The 19,737-nt window shown below is 35.9% G+C and overlaps 1 protein-coding gene across 8 annotated transcripts in view; it reads right to left on the bottom strand.

Moving 5' to 3' along the window:
• The window catches only part of LOC120423673 (uncharacterized), an 88,605-nt gene that overhangs the window by 25,026 nt on the left and 43,842 nt on the right, over positions 1–19,737 (bottom strand). For 7 of the 8 annotated variants that reach the window (XM_039587558.1, XM_039587559.1, XM_039587563.1 and 4 more), the window contains exons 2-7: positions 17,254–17,401; positions 17,029–17,192; positions 15,608–15,888; positions 15,270–15,541; positions 15,109–15,191; positions 3,002–4,435 (exon numbers count right to left, since the gene is read on the bottom strand). In XM_039587558.1, the coding sequence (XP_039443492.1) occupies positions 3,002–4,435; positions 15,109–15,191; positions 15,270–15,541; positions 15,608–15,888; positions 17,029–17,192; positions 17,254–17,401 (2,382 nt within the window). The remainder of the gene's footprint in view (positions 1–3,001; positions 4,436–15,108; positions 15,192–15,269; positions 15,542–15,607; positions 15,889–17,028; positions 17,193–17,253; positions 17,402–19,737) is intronic. The other variant, XM_039587562.1, reaches the window with a different exon arrangement.

Below are 19,737 nucleotides of genomic sequence, written 5' to 3'. Positions count from 1 at the left end.
TGGACTCCTAATACAAATCAATAAATAAACTTTTTTATATTGAAACTATTTCCTCTAAACTATCCTCCCCGGGCAGACGGTAATAACAAAATTCATGCCATTTCAATAACAAATGCTGTTAAAATAACAGAAAGTGTTATGGAATCTTCTTGAAAAATCCATTTTTGCATAAGGGTTTATTAACAGTTTATGTTATCATAACAAAATTTGTTATTGGTCTGATATTGGTTGAAAGCCAAAACAACTTTGGAATAACATTTTTTGTTATGAAAAAATACCTCCAACTGTTATTGGGATGATCGGATTAGTTGTTAAAATAACAAAAAATAATAACAAAAATTTGTTCGAAGAATAACTAAAAATGTTATTAGTTTGTTATTACAATAACAATCCAATAACAGAAAAATCATAACGACGAATAACAAATTCTGTGATAAATAACATAAAATGTTATTGGTCTAGTATTTTCAAATATCAAAAAATGTTATTCCCACGTTATTACCGTCTGCTCGGGTCATCATAACCTACAATTTTGCTGAAGACATCAAATCAATCGTCTTCCCGAGATACAGATTTTCGAATACTTATATGCCATTTTTGTATGGATAGCTGCCAAAATTGTATGGAGACCCTTCTATGCCTTCTTTGATTATAGTTTCAGCCAGTTAAAATCAATTTTACATTTTGCGAAATTGTTCGATTTTATAAAGATTTTGCTCAAAAGTGAGATTCCCAATATTTTTTTCTTTAAAATATATTTGTATTTATATTTGGGGACAAAAATACATAACTTTTGAGTCATTTGTAGAAAAAAATAATATTTTTTTAAATTATGAAAATATACTCCGAAAAAAAAAACAAAATTATACATTTATGGAAGGAAGAAACGAAATGTTTCTTCCTTCCATAAATTATTCTTTAGGTAAAAATAAGTATCTTTTTGATTTTTTTTTTCGAAACAATGTTTGTCAAGGAAATTCTCTCAATTTTCGTTTGCATGAAGGTAATTTTTTTTTTAAATTTAGGCCTTTACAAATATTAGTTGAAATTTATGTCCCTCGACTCTGACTGAAATCGAGGGAAAAAAATTATTAATAATTTAATGGTTTTAACTTTTCACATTTGTTTTGCTATTAATAGTTTTAAAAATATTTAAGCATAAAAGAAAAAAAAATAAATAAATAAAGAGCTTTTTGCGGGACTAAACATCGGCATTTTACAAAAAAAAAATCTAAATATTGTTGAACAAGTCCAAACATGCTAAATATGATTATCAACTCAGGAAAATCCGTTTCAAGCTGTTTTCAGTTATTATTTGTGTCTCTATTAAAACATTGAAGGTTTTAGAAAAAAAAACACACATTTTTTTGCCTCCTGATTTTTAGAGTTGATTTTGAAGGGCGAAGAAAAAAATTTGCAACGGCCTTAATATTTTTCAAAAATATTGAATATATCCTTGATTTTTTTTTTTTGATTGAAAGGAAAATAGATTTTGCACCAAAAAGTACCGTAAAACGGGGTGACTTTGATAGCCGGGGTGACTTTGATAGGTTTGCGTTTTTTCCGCAAAATGAAGAGTACAATAAAAATACGTAAGTAATGGTTTAGAAACATACTGACCGTGGTAGAGAAGTGTTCAAAGTACCTCAAGAAGAACTTTTCATAAAATTTTGACAAGTTTAAAAAGTTAGTTAACTATAGTTAAGAAAATGTTGATGAAAGTCATTATTTTAAACTTCTCAAAGTGTCATAATTTTCTCAATGAACATGATTTTGAATCGGAAAACGAAATGCATTTTCGGATTCTTTGGACAATTTTCCACTAGGAGAAGGTTTAAAAAGTTTGTAAATAATAAATAATATGTGTTTTTGAAACACAATTAAAAAAAATCTCCAAATTAATAGGCAATTTCAGTTGAACAATTTTCGTGTAAAATGTGAAAACTTGTGATTCGTGCTTTGAATTTAGTATAAAATGTAATATAAATCGATAATTTTATCAACAAAACTAGTTTTAACAAATTTCAGGCAAAATTCCGACTTTTTAGTAATTTTACTTAAAATTTATAAGTATTTTGCTAAAAAGCTTATACACTTAGTTAACTAAATATAAACATTGATTTTTTTTCTTAAAAACTATATCAGCTACTTTAGTGATGGTACATTTAGCGTACAAATAAAGTTTGAACATCTTAAATATGATTTCAACAAGAAAAACTATAGCTATCAAAGTCACCCCGGAATTTAAACTAAGAATTTTCAACGTAACTATTTTTCTAAACATTATTGAAAAAACTTTTTTTCCGAAATAGTGCATGGACTTTGTGTGGCCTACCCCAGTACATGTTTTAAAAATAATAATCTTGAGAAAAACTTTACCTGTTGGAAAATATTCCAAAAACAAATTGAAATCCTATCAAAGTCACCCCGGTTTACGGTACTTTTTTTTTTATAAAATCCATCGTTTTCAAGTTTAAACCACTTGAAAGATTATTATTTAAAAAATATGAGATAAAATTGAGTTTATTATTATTTTTTTATTCTTTTCATTTTATTTTTATTTTTGGACTTTGAAAATCGGAAAAAATAGTTGTATTGCATTGCAAAGAATTGAAATTGAGAAATATTTTTTAAAGTGATTTTTATTAGTTTTCTACAACCATAACATTTCAAAAGGGCCAAAGAATATGATATTTTTATTTTTCGGCTTATCTGGCATATGATTTTTTTTGCACGGAATTTCTACTGATATGACCTCATAGGTGGATAGGTCAGAGAAACTTTTCACCCTCAAAACGTTTAAAAAAATATTAAAAACGTAGTTTCGTAATCAAGGACCAAACCTAAAAAAAACAGGGCAACATTTCACGATCGTTCGAAGGGTGGACCAGTCAACATTTGGGTAGATTCGTGGCGGAATGACCCGTTTGAGTTTTCTTTGGTGGGTGGTTTGTACGTTTGTTTGGTTTTGATTTTTTTTCGTTCTGTCTGAAGGAATTACCTAGGATAGATGCGCGAGCCGTAGTGATTCGAAGACGGCGACAAGCTGGCCTCTTTCCTGGGGGCCAGGTTCGTGGGCGGTGGTGGTAGGATCGAATCGGGTGACGGATCCGCCGTTGCCGCCGTCGGTGATTGGGGCTTCACGCTGAGCGGGAAGTTATTGTACGAGGATCGGTGCTTGAGCCACTCCAGGTTGGCGGAGGACGATTTCCCGATCGGGTAGTTCCGAATGATGTTGTAAAAGTTGCTGTCCGACTGGCGGAACGGTGCCGCCGAGTGGCGGAAGTCTTCGCCGGGGGAACTTTTGCGGAAGTTTCGCTCGAAGGGTGTTCGGAGCAGGTTTGCTGAATCGACGGTGTCTTCGGCAAGTTTGCGGGAGAGTCGCAGCTCGACGGGGGATTGGTCGTTTTCGTCTGGACTGTTGCTGGAGGTGGAGAACCGCTTCCGGCCAATGTTGGGCGTGAGGAATGGGTTGTGATCGACGCGATCGGTGGCACTGAGCGATGGAATGGAGTTCATCTTGGTGAGCGGCGACGGAGACTCGTCTTCGATGCCGATGTAACGCGTGTACCCGATGCCGGCCTTTTTGCGGTAGATGCCACTGTGGAACGAGTTTCGCATGTGGAACGGCTGGAAGCGGTTCGCCATGTCGATACCGTTTCGCTGGAAGGCACTCTTGCGCTCTTCAATGGGTGTGGACACTTGGACGTTTTCTTTCGAGACCTGCTTTCTCCGCTGTACCAGCACGTCTTCACTGTCATCGTTCAGGTCCGTCAACGATTTCATCTTGGCGAAGCTAAACCTTCGCACTTCAAAGTCCTTCTTCAGTTTGAGCAGGTCGATCGGGGTAGCTCCAAATTCTCGCTCGTACGCGGACAGATTCCCCAACGATTTCATCCGGCTAAGGTTCATCTGGCCACCACAGGGCGTCCCCGCCGCAGCGGCCATCCTTTCGTCCACGCCGCTATCGGTTTGATCGTCCGGGAAGAACATGTTGCTTTTCTTAACGGACAGGTTGTTCATACTCTTCATCTTCATCATCCGCGACATGGGCACGTCCGACGACGGCGTCCCGTACTCGTCCATCCCGGAATCGGTCCGGTCCTCGCTGCTGTCCGACATGACTGTAACGTCCGGCGTCACGAATATCTCGTCGCCCGAGTCCGACTGCGGGCTCTGCGGAATTCGCAGCTTGGCCAGCAGCCGCTGCGTGGTCATGACCTTGTTGGGCGTTCCGTTGGCACTGTTGTTGCCACTGGTGCTGCCGCTGCTGCTACTGTTGCTGTTCCCGAGGACGGCCGGGACCACACTGGCGGTGATGAATTTCTTATTAACATTAACAAAACGATTACCATTCACTACAGAGGAGGAGTTGCTGCCGTTCTTCTGGGGCTCTGGCCCCTTGACACCTGTCTGTTGCAAGGACGTACGCAACCTTTTGGGGGAGGAGGCGGGAAAGAAAAATTATAAGAAAAACAAAAAGTAGCAAAAAAGTGAAACTGTAAACCTAAAATCAAAACCCAAAAAGGCGGGGGCGGAAAGCACGGCAAATAAGCGGAATAATTTGGCGGGAGTTAATCCGAGGAACGGGTGTGGCGGGGCAATCGTGCTAAAACGCTATCGCAGGGAATTAAAACAAGAAAACCCAGACGGAGTTATGACGCTCGTGAAGAAATTTAATCTGTTCTTTATGAGCATTCTACACCGCTTCACGCGGCTTCCTGACAGTAGCGGTACTCGGTACACTGTGGAATGAATTTCATCGTTAATCAACTCGGTTGTCTGCGAATAAAGTTATTAAAGGGGACTTCCCCTTGGCTATCAGCGATAGCGAGTTTGCAGTTGGGCAAATATGATAGATAACAGAATTTAACCCTTAAAAATTATTACACAGAAGTAAACATGAACCCACGGAGACAAACACTGCTACCGGAGGAATCAATGCGACGATTCATAAAATAGTCCGGACTAGTCTATAGACTATATCTACATAAATATATTAGGGTGCCCATAATATGGGACTTTTTTCTCAAAACCTCGCTCCACAAGCTGAATATAGTTCCTTGAGCTATTTTAGGACTCTGGGGTATGAGTAAAATCGGTTAACATTTACCCATTGATACTCAAAGGTGAAGTTTGTATGGGAAAAATCGAAGAAATGTATGGAAAACCCAATGTTCTTACGGCTTGGTCTGCACGGTTCGCTACTTACATCCAAAAATTCGCAAAAGTGAGATTCTCATCGGAAATTTACTGCTCTACAACTTTGTAGAACATACCAAAGCTGTAAAACTCGATCCTGAAAAGTTATTAGCGATTTTAAAAAGTCAGTTTTGTATGAAAAACATTTTTTCATCTACTTTAGGCTCAGGTATCAATGGGTTAATCTCAACCAATTTCGCTCAAAATTTACACAGATGCTTAAAATAACCCAAAAAAACTATTTTCCACTTGTGGAGCAGGGGGTCATTTTTTCTGGGCACCCTAATATATATCTGAGTAACGATTGATCCATTACTATAGCTTTTCCGTAGGGTAACAATGAATGGCGGTTCGGAAGCTTCTTCTGACAGTATTATACTGAAGTGATCGCAAATATTTACGATTGCTTGCTCTCCTCATACAATCATTCAGATATTTTAGTACTGCATCTACCAAGATATTATAGTCAAGGGAGAGGATAAAATAGTTTTAAATCTCCAGTTTTTCGGAATTATCAACTGACAGAAAAAATCACTAGAAAATACGTTTAACTTCATAACATTTATCACAAAACATCAAATTAGCTTTTTGAAGCTGTATATAATATATATGTAGATATGATTTGAGGTAGAGTGGTCTTCGTCAGTCGCGAAATAAACAGATCTTTTGATATCATATTTATTTTAAAGTTTCAGTTCAGCCATCGAGCCAGTCGTGCAAACTATAGAACAAACATTTTGGAATAATTGAATCATGAACTCAAATGGCAATAATTACTCTGTCTATATGCGAAGTGCTTATAGTATTTTACGATTAAACGAGACAAACTTTGCGACATACAAACAGACACACACACACACGCAGACACAATTTCGTTAGTATATTAAATGTGTTTCATGTGGCGATTAGCCAGCTTCTGAGTGGCCTTTTTGGACGGACAGTCCACCGCAAGGGAACTGAACCGGGTCGACTTTTGTTATTTTTCCATTAACATTTTGATGGCTTTTGGTTCCGAGAAAATCGCTCTGATTTTTTTTGCGGGTTTCCCGTGATGACAAGCTCGTAATGAGTTTCCTCACATGGATTTGACAGTGGAAAATTTAAAGTTTAATGGCTTCTAATTGGGTCAAAATACTTCAAATGTCCATTTCACCTCGAATTCAAAGTCAACCAAGCAACTTTCGTAAATAAATTCATTCTCGAAATCATCGGATGTCGGCAAATTATCATATCAGCGCGCACCAGGGATTGTTATCATATGCTCTCCTCCAAAAACGAAAATTCACCACCACTGTTGCCAGTGTAGAAAGTTCACGATAAAACTTTTGTTCTGGCATACGACCCGCAGCAGCCAACAGCTGGCAATAAAGCACCGACCGCCGCACCATATCGCGTACTTACGGTTGTCACGAGGCGGTATTTCGTGACCAGCAGCGGCGTCGCGCGTCGAGCGAGAAATTTGAAATTCATGTTTATGGCACAATTTATGGATCCAGCTGCCACCGAATTGGGACGACGCTGTACGATGTTGAAGTTAAGAAGTTCTCTAAGGTAACGGAGTGAAATTTCGGGGTAGAATAGGAATCGGACTTAACATTCAAGTTGAAAATCAGACCAGATACCTTAATATATATTTGTGAATCAAATTATTCTAAGGAGATGAGCGAATTAGCACGTCAGGCAAATAAAATTTCCACTTGGTTTTCATATTATATTGCGCTATCAGAAACCAGCAGATTCACATTAAAAGTCGAGACGGGATCATTCAATCTGAAGCATGGAACAAACGTGTTTTGACGAACATTTGGAAAACATTAATTTCAATATGCTTTGTTGTCGGGTACCCTTTGTTCTAACGTTTATATTTTAAACGGCTTCCACGCAGGAAGCCGAATTTTGTTATAGAAAAATTCTGAAATTTTAAATTTTAATTGAATTCATTTCCATGCTTAATTATCCCTGGGCCTTGTTAAGTCAAGGGGCATGATTTGATCCTAGTGCATTAGTTAAAATTTGGGCATACATTATTTTTTTATAAGCACTATGGACACCACTTCATGCTACGAGAACTCGCTTTGCCGCAGCCCCAGGGCTTAAGCGTTGACCGATAAGCTGTCTTCGTGAACTAGGTAGTTCTCCGATAGTGAAAATATCACAATTGCACAAGACACCGCTGCTTCTGTGACTTTTTCACTATCACAATGTGGGATTTAGGTGGGACTTCAGGATAGTACAATTGATTTGTTGCTTAGCACTAGCATTTAAAATAAATCTGTATGCTTTCCAAATCTATTTGATGATAAATTTAGTTGCAATTGTTAAGTTAGAGTAATGCTGTCAATAAACTTTGATTGATGTAGCATACTAGGCATTCTTTTATGTCAAATTGTCCATAGAGTCTCGATCAATCAATAATGTAATGATATCGGACAAAATTCGTTGATCTGTTGAACTAACGGTTTTCGGATTATGGTTGTATCGACCATTGTTGCGAATCGAGGAACTACGGATCTTTTGACGTAAATGGTCATTTCTTTTTCAAATCGCGGTTTCTATCCTATTTGTATATCAGTTCACAATTTTTTATTGTTTTTTGATAGAAGTAGTACTGCAACAGTTAAAGGAACGTTTAGTTTTGAACATTAAGTTTAGAGGATTTTAGATTAAAATTTAGATTTTCAATCCAAAGTAGTTAGCAAATGAATCTTTGGACTTAAATGAATAATTGAATTAGTTGGACTTATGAATAACACACAACTGTGCATTAATTCTAGAGTCAGATCCATACAGCGTCAGTGTTTATTTGGTCGAAGTGTACTAATTCATTGGCAGATCTGATTATAGTTGTAATGTACGACAAGACTACTGACGGACGTGACAGGACGAGGGCCCAGTTTAGAGGTTTCAACATCAACGATGTGCGGCTGGACCACCCTCCCAAAAAAAAAAATCATTTCCATGCTTAATTATTTAATTTGTTTTGTAACAAAAGAAAGCATTTATTTTTAAGTAATCGGGAAATTGATGCATTCTGTGACCAATCAATGTTGCCATTTTTGAAGTAAGATTGACCTGGATGAACTGAATCATAATTTGGTTTTGTGTTGCAATCACAAATTAGATTAATTCTCCTACAAATCAGCTTTTTGTAAATTTATTAATGTATTTATGTATTTTTCTTGCCCTGAGCTTGGTGGGTTCCTTCTTTATGAATACATAAGCCATTTTGCGTTATTGGTTCGTCCATACAAATTTTCCAAAAAAATTTGACAGCTGTCCATCCAAAACGGTATCTAAATTTTCCAAAATCTGTATCTTGAGAACGGAATTTGTGATGCCATCATCATTAAAAAACATGATGAATGACAGTTTTTTTTAAATCCTCGATTTTGCATTAAAAAAACTCGAATCAACATTATTTATCTGGAGACAATGCTATATTTAGCATGACAGTTAAATTGTATTCATATTTAATAAGCAACAATTTTAAACTAATATCAAGTTTAGGATTTGTGCGAAAAATATTATTATTTCTTCTTAGTATCACTCAAAGATGTTATTAATAAGTGTAAGATGTACTTTTTTCAAATGCAAATGCTTCAAAAAACAAAATTTGATTCGAAATAAGATTAAATTAAATGCTATAAAAATTGAGATCAGTTAATTGTAATTTTTCCAATGATATTTAATCTAAGATAACTCAAAACATTTAAACCCACATTAAAACTAAATTGAGGCAAGCCTGGTTTTGAAATTTTGCAAGAATTCAAGTGGTTCGAAAAATTAAACCACATGTTTGGAATTGCAATTCCAACGTTGACGTAACAATTTATTAAGTTATTAAGGTATTGATTTGATTTCGAATCGGAATTTTTAGGTCCAACAAAAAGTACAATTGATGATTAAAATATATTTCATATAAATTTAATTGTTGCTCTTTTATAACAATCTTTCATTGAAAATCTGAAATTTATGTAAGTCTAATGATTATAATTAATGTTTGTCAGTTCAATTTCCTTTTCTCAATTTTAACATTCAAAGCAAAAAAAAACATTTCCAATAATTGTCCAATGAATATCATTAATTTGAAATAATGAAGCTGGAATATTGAATTTCTCCCAGCAATGTCGTAATAATTTAGATTTTTTTTTCAAGAGGGCGTTCTTTTAAAACGAAACGCAGTTTGGGGGGGGGGGGGAGAAGGCCGTGTTACGATCCATACAAAAAATTTAAAATGTATATGGAAATTTTGTTTCGAGGGGGAGGGGGGGTTCGAAAAATTTCAAATTATTGCGTTACATAATAAAATAACGCTCCCTTATCTTGATTAACACAGAAAAACAATTTTTATTTAGCATAGCAATATTATGTTTCTATGATGTTAATTTTAACAAAATTTCAGAAAAAAATGTTAAAAATCATATTCTGAAAATGTTTGTTTCAAAATTCATTGGAATTATAAAAAAGTCATTGAAATTAGCAGCAAAATGTTTGAAGCTAAAATAAAGGTCCATCTAAATATATTAAAAAATAAAAACAAAAAACTTTCGAAAAAATGTCGAAATTCGTAAAGCATAAATTAAAAAAAAAAAAAAAGGTAAAAGTAGAATAAAAAAAATAGAAGTAGAACAAACTTGAAATTTTCTTATTTTTCTGACAAAATTATAATCAAATTTTAAATAATAAAAAAAGCATTTAAAAGTAACATAGTTCACCATTCTTGGGTTAAAAATTTAAATAAGAAAACATCAGATAATTCAACGCAAGTTTCATTAGTTGACATTGAAAGTCGGATCTTAAGCCTGTATATCGGCATTTGAAAGTTGGATGCTTTTTGGTGTATTCTAAGCAATCAAAGGTTATTTTAGACAAATTTATAGTTATTTTTATATTTTTTAGAAAAAATATTTCCCCCAAAAATCAAACTTTACCTAGATTCATCTGGCAAATAATTCTACAGGTAAACATAAGGTCATTTTTTTCGACCGTATTTTCGATGGCAACACTGCCAAATATGTTTTGCTCTTGCTTTAATAAAATCAATTTATAACAGAGTGTTTTGTGCAATTGGGTATGATAAAAATCCGTTTACAAGATACGATTTTTGAACTTTAAGATACTAGTTTGCCATTGGACTTGTATGGACGAATCAATTACGCAAAATGGCCCTTAAAATTTAAAGAAAATCTAGCAAAACAATGTAATAGGGCCAATGTGGAAGTGTAAACAAAAAGTCTATCCTGCTCGTTCCTAATGTAAACATTATTTCGATGAGTTTGCAAATATTTTTGAAGTTGTTAAAATTCTCTTTTTTAGCTTTATTGGTCTGTTCAGTTTTTCTATTCCATATATACATTCATTCAGTAAAAAAATTGTTGAGTATCCAACTAAAAGCGATTTCTCAGCTCAAATATGCATTCTTTTAATTATGCTTATAAAATTGCAAAAAAGACTCAACTTTTGAACGATTGACCCCAATTCAAAAGTTACCCCAACTTTCACAGTAAACTAACACCCTTGACTCCAAAACCCGGTACATCCCGAAGGGCACTCTCTCCCGCTGACGTAATCAGATTACGTCCTTGCCAGTAACGCAAGCAAAAACTTATTTAATTGCGCGCAGCCCGTTCCTCGGATTTCCCCTTCTATTCCCCCCGCAGGATGCTGCTCCAGAAAGGGAAAATTGCTGTTCGGAGGATTCGCGCGCAGCAGTCAAAAGGATTGACGCGGACAGGACCAAGCAGGGGAGGGAGAAAAAGGACCAACTAAAGATTCAAAAAAAAAAAGAGAGAGAAAAAAAAGATAGGAAAAAAGCCAGGCAGCAACAACCAACTAAAATCGTACGTCATGAAATGAAACTACGCGCTGCAGCAGCTGCAGACTTTCGGCACTCTTGTTCTTCGGGTGATGACGTCAAAGTTCCTGTGCCGGTATCGGCAGCAGCATGCAATGCAACCCCCCCGATTTTCCTTTGGGTTGGTTGATGATGATGGAATGCGCTCTCAGAAACTACCATCGAAAAGCACATCCAGGGCTTCGAGTTTCATCTCGAAATTTCAGGAGGAGAGGTTAAATTTCGTTTGGATTTTAGACTTTGGTAGGGGTTTTTTTTTATCAGCTAGTTCTTATCTATTTTAGGCCAGATTGGTTGGATATCTTACTCGTAGGTGGTTAGTAACAGAGTTAGTCACTCTCGCGCGCTGTACATCGCGATATTTACACAGGTTTTTGCGCAAAAATGAGTTGTTTTGTGGGTTGTGAGCGTTTCGTTACTGAGAGATTAGGGCGAACTGTTTTTGTGTTTGGTAAACCGACTGTGATTTAATTAGCTCCAGGTGTGGGCGAGTTTTGTTTGGTTGGGGTTAAGAGAGTACATGGATTCACACACACAAAAGATCTTAGGTATTGATGGTAGTAATAAGGTGAAGGTGGAAAGTTATTCAGTCTATCGATGTGAGAAAAAGAGGGGGTGGAAAATAAAATGAGGAAAACTGAAAAGTAAAGAATCTTGAGCGGGGGAGGGACTTTATCACTACTATTTTTAAATTATTTATTTGGGTCATTCCATACAACGCCAATGACATGACGACTTGACTTTTTATTCATACAAAAGCCTTTTTTAAGCTAAATAAAACTTTGTAGACACGTTTCATAAGTTCCAACAAACTTTGTACAATTCATTGTTTTTTCAGCTTAACTTTTTATGGTCATTTTCGAAAGCTCATAACTTTCAAGCAAAAAATCTTAAAAATATGGTGTCTTCGGGATAGTTATTTTCAAATCTAATGAAGATCTTAGTTCCAAGAATTGGTAAGAATTGGATAGTTATTGCATCTTCAACAGGTAAAAAACTTAAACAGTTGCTTTTCTCTACACATTTTGACGATTTTTCCCCTACAAACTTCATGGCTTTAGATGGAGGATTTCTCGTGGTCAGAATGAGCTCAAATTTGAAATTTAACCTAGTGTTGGCCAATCTTTGATTTCAGAGGGTTGCTCCGAGTAAGCCCGGATTTGGATCACCCTATAGGCAGTATACTGTCTATAGAAAAGCGCAATGCAAATATTCTAAAACTGTAACTTGCGAAGGGATTTTGTGAGAGAAAATATTAGCCATTTTTCAAAATTATCTTTAAATATTACAAATCGATTTTCACTGACTTTATCCCCTTCAACTTTTTTTTAAATTTTGTGATATGTTTTAGTGGACAAAAAGTGCCAACTTTTTTTCGCCAAGTTAGGCCGTTGAAAATATGTTTTGAAGATTATTTCACTTCTCCCCCCTTCAAAATTCTGGAGATTATTATTTTTTTTTGACTTCAAAACCAGAATTTTATTTTTGCGTTGATAAACATTTTTAGCATGATTCAACCTGTTTTCAATTATTTGAAATTTTAATGAAACTATAATGTACAGTACAGCAATTTTCTGTATCGAAAAAATATTTGTTAAATACTAATAGGATTTTTCGGAAACTACTGATTAAAAAACAACTGTAATGGGGAGCTAATCAATTTACATTTTTTTTTTCAAAATTTAGATGTTAATTCCATTTACTGCAAATTTAAGTTTACATTTTTATTTTCATTCTATGTTGTGAATTTTTTTGACCCTTTGGAAATGTAAATCGTTAATTTGTAATCTCAAAATATATTTTCGTAATGCCAAGAAATTTAAAATAAATCAGCCTCTTAAAAAGATAGTCTTTATTTCAAAACCTTCAACATGTTCTTTTCAAGGAAATTATTTTTTTTAAGAACGATTCAATATTTGACATTGAAAATCTGAGTCGAAAGAGGGGGGGGGGGGGGGGGGCAAAAAAATAAAAAAAAAGTTAAAAATTGAAATTATAGGACACGGTGTCAACATTTGAATAAAGAAAGAGTTTTAAAATGCATCATACACCTGTCCAGTTGTTTTGCAATCATTGTTTCCCAAAATTGGCGAAAATTTTATTTTTACGACAAAAAAAGATTTTGCGGTGCAATGTACAATTGTTATTTCATAAAAGTTCAAAATATTTTTAAACGAGTCCAAACATGTTAAATATGATTACCAATGCAGAAAAAGGCATTTAAGATTGTTCTCAGTTGATTAGACTTCTATTTCCATAGAAATTTTGATATTTTTTTGAAAAAATATTTTTTTGCCCCCTGATTTTTCGGACCAATTTTGAAGTGGGGGTTACATAAACTTTGAAAAATATTTGCAACGGCCTAACATATTTTCAGAAATCCACTCCACTTATGGAAACTATTTTTTTTAAATCGAAAAACTTATATTTATATTTTCAATTAAACTTTGAGTGGCTTTGTCTTAAAACGCCGCTCATTATTAGAATTTCTGTTAATTACTTTTTGTTTGCTGTTTTAGTTCTACTTCCAAAAATGAAGTTCAAAAATATGCTTGAAACTCTATAATTTTTGAAAAAGTCTCGGTAAACACTCGGCCGCATAATTTTTGTCCATACTTGTCCATAATGTGGCTCAAAAGATGCGTTTTAGTACTCCAAAACATAGAACAAAATTGCAATCAAAATATACGGATTTTGGATATTTAATCATAAAAACAAAAATTTACCAAAGACACCCAATCGATTAGAAAAATCATTCCCAAGATACAGATTTCCGAATTAAATATTCAATATCATATTAACCACTTTTGTAAGGATAGCTGGAAAAAATATATGAAGACTTGAGTTAGCCCATAACTTATATTTAAAAAATGTTTTCTTTGGTCATAAAGAATTTCTTTGTAAATTTATTGCCGAAAACAAAAAAGAAGTGTTGAAACATTAATTTAGGGGTTATTATTTTGTTCTAAAAAGGACTATTTCCATAAATAACGGCATTATTGAGAAAATTTAACACTCTTAAAATACCCAACACAAAACAAATGTTCAGAGAGTAATTCTAATGCAAAATTTGCTGAACTTTCCGAAAAAAATAATTTTGAATGCAAACGTTTGAGTTTCTAAGGGGAAAATCTCGAAAAACTATTCAAAAATAGACAATATAACTTTATCAATAAACTTTTCCGTTAAAATTGTGATAACTTTCGATGGGTGCAAGACAACCTTGCTCTACAACTTTGTAGAACATTGTTGCACTCTAAAAAGTAACCATGCAAAGTTACAAAATGACATGATTTTCGATTTCTAACAGTTGAGTAACCGGAAAAGCAGACCCCGTTATAGATGTAAGAAATATACAATATTAGAATTTTCCTGCCAAAAATAGAAATTATTTGAGAAGTTAGAGAAAAATGCATACGAAAGAGAGAACGTGTGTACAAAGATTTAATCGATTTGCATCGTATTTAATTTGAAATCAAACTTAAAAATGGAATGACCCACACAAAAAAACAAGGGAGTTCACCAAAACACTGCTTCACTTTCCAAAGTAATCACAATGAAAACGACCTCCAAACGCACGCACTCTGACGGAGCTGGCACACGACTACTATCTGGCCTAGATTTAATATCAGACTAGCGAAGGAAACAGCTGCGTCGCGGCTCTCGCTGCAATATTGCACTGTTAGATGAAAGTTTAGTATGATGGGCTAGCGTGGAGCAAACTTTATGAACAATTCGACGAAGCACTGTAAACACTAGCCTAGCAAGAATTGGTTCAAACAAAATTCAACCAAAACTAACTTAGAAAATCGGTGAAAAAGTAATTGAAAACAGTGTTTTACAATAACAAAGGGGGAGACAAAATCAATAACAAGAACAGAGAATCAAACTTGGAACGAAATATCAATTTGCACAGTGTTCTAAGAAGAGAGGAGGAGAAGAGATAAAGAAACTGGGGGATTCCAAAGTGACACACAACAAGTGGCGTTCGTTGTTGTTGCTGTCGTGTTGGAGCTGTGCAAGTGGCAAGTTTGGAGGGTGGACCGACTTACCTTTGATGTCCGGAGTCGCCCTCGGAGCTTTGCCGCGAGTGCTGACTGTGGGAGAAACTGCTGTAACCGGATCCTTTGGACATCTGAGGGCGGAGAAAAAAAGTTACGTCAAGATGAGTTGGACGCATTGTTGAGATTCTTTTTGCCAATCTACGACATACTTGACTAGTGTTGCTGGAGTTGCGCGAATGGCCCAGCTCGATGCCGCCGGGCACCGTCCCCGTTGCCGTGGAGTTGGCCGCCCCAACCTGGCTCGCCCCGCTACTGCTGCTGCACTGCGAGTTGCTGCTGTTGGTGGCCGCCAGCGCCAACGATGGAAGCGTTGCCTGGGACGTCGTCGAGTCCAGCATGGACGATGGCGGTTCGGAAGATTCGGAGATACCGGAATCGGTCACTGGGAAGGACATCTCCAGGTCCATCGATTGCTGATAATCTGCGAAAAAGAGGCACAAACAATCAGTTGAATATCAGTCACACTCCCACAAGGTTGAACACATACCGGCGGTGGCAAACAGGGGAGGTCCTTTCTTCTTCGGTAGCGAGTCAAACCCGGACGAGCCGGACGCTATCGAGGAGTCATCTTTGGTGGAGATGCGGTTGGCGGCGGATGGTGCCGTGGCTGCTGTGGCCGCCGTCGCCACCACCACAACTCCGGTGGGTGGCACGACCGCCGCGGGGGGACCACCACCGACTACGGCGGCGGTGGGCGCCGGAAGGCCTCCCAGCCCGCCGAGGTTCTCCTGCGGCGGGATGGCTTTCGACTTGGGGCTCGGCGAAGGACTGGAAATAGAAGAAAGTTTTAATCATGTTTTTAGAAAGGTAAGCAATCGAAGATTTCAAAACTTTTATTTCAACTTTAAATCAAATAAGTCATTTCATTTTAAAAATATTTCAATTCATTTTTAATTCGATTTCCAATTTCATTTCCAATTTCATTTCTAATTCCATTTTCAATTACATTTTCAATAACATTTTCAATTCCATTTTCGATTCTATTTTCAATTTCATTTTCAATTTCATTTTCAATTCCATTTTCAATTCCATTTCCAATTCTATTTTCAAATCTATTTTCAATTCCATTTTCAATTCCATTTTCAATTCTTTTTTCAATTCCATTTTCAATTCCATTTTCAATTCCATTTTCAATTCCATTTTCAATTCCATTTTCAATTCCATTTTCAATTCCATTTTCAATTCCATTTTCAATTCCATTTTCAATTCCATTTTCAATTCCATTTTCAATTCCATTTTCAATTCCATTTTCAATTCCATTTTCAATTCCATTTTCAATTCCATTTTCAATTCCATTTTCAATTCCCTTTTTAATTCAATTTTCAATTCCATTTTCAATTCCATTTTCAGTTCCATTTTCAATTCAATTTTCAATTCCATTTTCAATTCCCTTTTCAATTCCCTTTTTAATTCAATTTTCAATTCCATTTTCAATTCCATTTTCAGTTCCATTTTCAATTCCAATTTCAATTCCAATTTCAATTCCATTTTCATTTCAATTTTAATTTTCATTTGCATTTTCAATTCCATTTTCAATTCCATTTTTAATTCCATTTTTAATTCCATTTTCAATTCCATTTTCAATTCCATTTTCAATTCCATTTTCAATTCCATTTTCAATTCCATTTTAAATTCCATTTTCAATTCCATTTTCAATTCCATTTTCAATTCCAATTTCAATTCCATTTTCAATTCAATTTTAAATTCCATTTTCAGTTTCATTTCAATTCCATTTTCAATTAAATTTTAAATTCCATTTTCAATTCTTTTTCCAATTCCATTTTCCATTTTCAATTCCATTTTCCATTTTCAATTCCATTTTCCATTTTCAATATAATTTTCAATTCCATTCTGAATTTCATTTTCAATTTCAATTCAAATAGAAAATAAAAGTCAAAAAATACTCACACTTTGAACAGAATATCACCCTGGATCATGTGCATCCGTATCGACACGTTCAGCATGGAGTTGTCCTGCCGGTGCCGGGTGTCGTACCCCTCGAGCAGGCACTTCCGGGACGTCAACCCCGAGCCGGCAAACTCCGCCAGGTTCAGATCGATGAATCCCAGTTTCTGCAAAGCGAAACAAGTGTTTTAGCTGACAAAATTTCTATTTTTTCACAAAGATTTTTACCTGATAACTCCGACCACCCTTAATCTCCTTCCGGATCGAGATCCGGACCGTGCACGGGTCCAGCACTCCGGTGGACGCGTTCGACGTCATCTTGCAGGGAAACTCGAACTTTTGGCCCCATTTGACGGTGTGGTTTTTCACCTCCTCCCTGTGTGTGAAGAAAACGAAAACGAAAGTTGCATTAGACTAGTTTACTTTTAACTTACTAATACGATGGCTAGTCTCTGCCCTATCGGGCTAAACCGGGTCCATTTAATATGACGTTGTAATGTAAGCAGCGCTTGGGACCAAAAGTGAAAGCTCAATGGGATGCACCTGCCAGCCGGCAATCGGTGGGGTTGAAAGCACGTGCTATTAGAAAACCCACCGTGCTGGTGTGCACGCGAAGAAATTTCTGCAACAAACTCCTGCGCAAAACCGCCTCATCAGTGCATGACTTGATGCGGCGAAAGAGTCAATGGGCCAAGCGAATCGCGTTGCGAATGCGGTTCAAGCCTTTTTCGAGAGAAACCGCACCGCAGATATTACCGAGTGGATTGTAAATTATGGTTGGAGTTACTCTCCTTATTCAATAAAAATAAAGTTTTCTTTAGGGCTTCACAGAAGCAAGTGACCCAGTAGCCCAATCACCTAATGATCGGCGCTTTCCTCGTTAAACTCACTCAAAGCTGACAGGCATTTGAATTAGCAGCACCGACTCTCGTGTGCCAGAGAACCCACTTCAAAAGGAAAGAAACAATTATGCAACAGCTTTTAACCGATGTGCAACTTTTCCAATTCGATGAGCAGCAGCAGGAGCACCATCTCAAAGGTGCAGTTGCAGTGATGATGTGCTCGGAGAATATGTGAGTTCAAGAGGGCTTACGAAGAGAGAGTGCTAACTGGGGTGCACTTGGGAAAGTGGTTGAGGCACGAAGCTGCATGCTACGGGAGCAGCATTAGTAGGCAACTTCTGTTGGATCATATCCAGAATTTTTTTATGGTTCAATAGGCTATGAAGTTTCATGTAGTTCAAGGGCCTTTCATTGGAATATGTCTACAATGGCTTAACATGACTTATATAAAAATTATTATAAATTGAAATCGAAATAGTAGTTTATACCACAAGATGCAAAAAACAGATTTTTTCGAATCTGGGTTTACCGACTAACGATTTTTCCCGGATTTTTTTTAACATAAAAAAATTATAAAAATGCATACATTTATTACAGATTTTTTAAATATATTTTCATTTCCCAAGACAGTTGTCGCTAGCACTTTTGAGCAGGTTTTTATTGGTTTTCAATCCAAACCCCCCTAATATCCATTAAGATTCGGAGTTTTCGTCTGTATGTCCTTCAAAAAGATACTAATAAAACTATAAATTGAAATTTCAACATTTGAATGAAACAGTGAAAGATGTAATTCAGATTATATTCAGTTGATTAGACTCCTATTTTCAATAAAACTTTTAAGTTTTTCTGAAAAAAAAAATTTGTTGCTTCTTGATTTTTTGAAACAATTTTGAAGGAGGGAGCGACATAACCTCTGGAAAATATTTGCAACGGCCTAATTTGAGTTAAACATGAGATGGTAAAACCACAGAGTAACCCAGAGTGACCAGTCCGAAGAAATTTTATTTCATTTTTTGGCTCCATAAGGTTTGCTGGTAGCAGGCGTGCGATGTAGGGGCAGGGGGGGCAGAATGGACCATGGGGGCAGAACGGGCCACCCTTGGTTTTGGGCTTTAGAATGGATTTAGACCAACTGTAAGACAAGGGTCTTATAAAGAACGTCAAATAGCATCACCATACCGAAAACGACGTTTGAATTCATTTTATTTTTCGAATTATTAGCAAAAATGTAAATTTATCGACAAAACCACGCAAATGTTGTTTATTTCGAGGTTCTTAAATAAGCTTTCTGAAAAGTTGGATTGTTTGAAAAAGTTTGCTCAAAGCTTATAACGTTACTACATGCTACTACCAAGGTATACAAACAACAACGGAACCTTAAACTCATTTAGAGGCTTGGTGGTGGAAGTGTTAAATTAAAATCCACTTGGGGGCAGAATGGACCACCCTTTTCCTGCCTTATAAAAACAATCAAAAGTTAAAAAAATTGAGCTAAATGGATTATTTCACTCCTGGTAGCTTCACAAATCACGTTTAATGCAACAAAAGTTGATTTTTTAGTTGTTTCGACGCTTAGTTGTAAAAATAGTGTCTTTTTTCGACGTATTTACACTATTTTCAAAAATCTTTGTTTTTTAAGTAATTATTTTTATAAAAGTGATCAAATTTCACGGAAACTATAATGGAAAGGTCCCTCAAGTAATTTCTTATCACCCTTCAACGTTGTATTAGAAGAAATGGCTTGTTTTCTAAGGTGGCCCATTCTGCCCCGCAGGGTGGTCCATTCTGCCCCGCACCCTGGAAAGTTAGTCGAAAAAACTTTTTTTTTAAGTGGCTCAAAAATAGTTTTAAGTAAAAAAATTTCATCAAC

The sequence above is a fragment of the Culex pipiens genome, chromosome 2 (genome assembly GCF_016801865.2).
Source record: "Culex pipiens pallens isolate TS chromosome 2, TS_CPP_V2, whole genome shotgun sequence".
Classification (NCBI taxonomy): Eukaryota; Metazoa; Arthropoda; class Insecta; order Diptera; family Culicidae; genus Culex; species Culex pipiens.
This window is presented reverse-complemented; position numbering and strand designations above follow the sequence as displayed.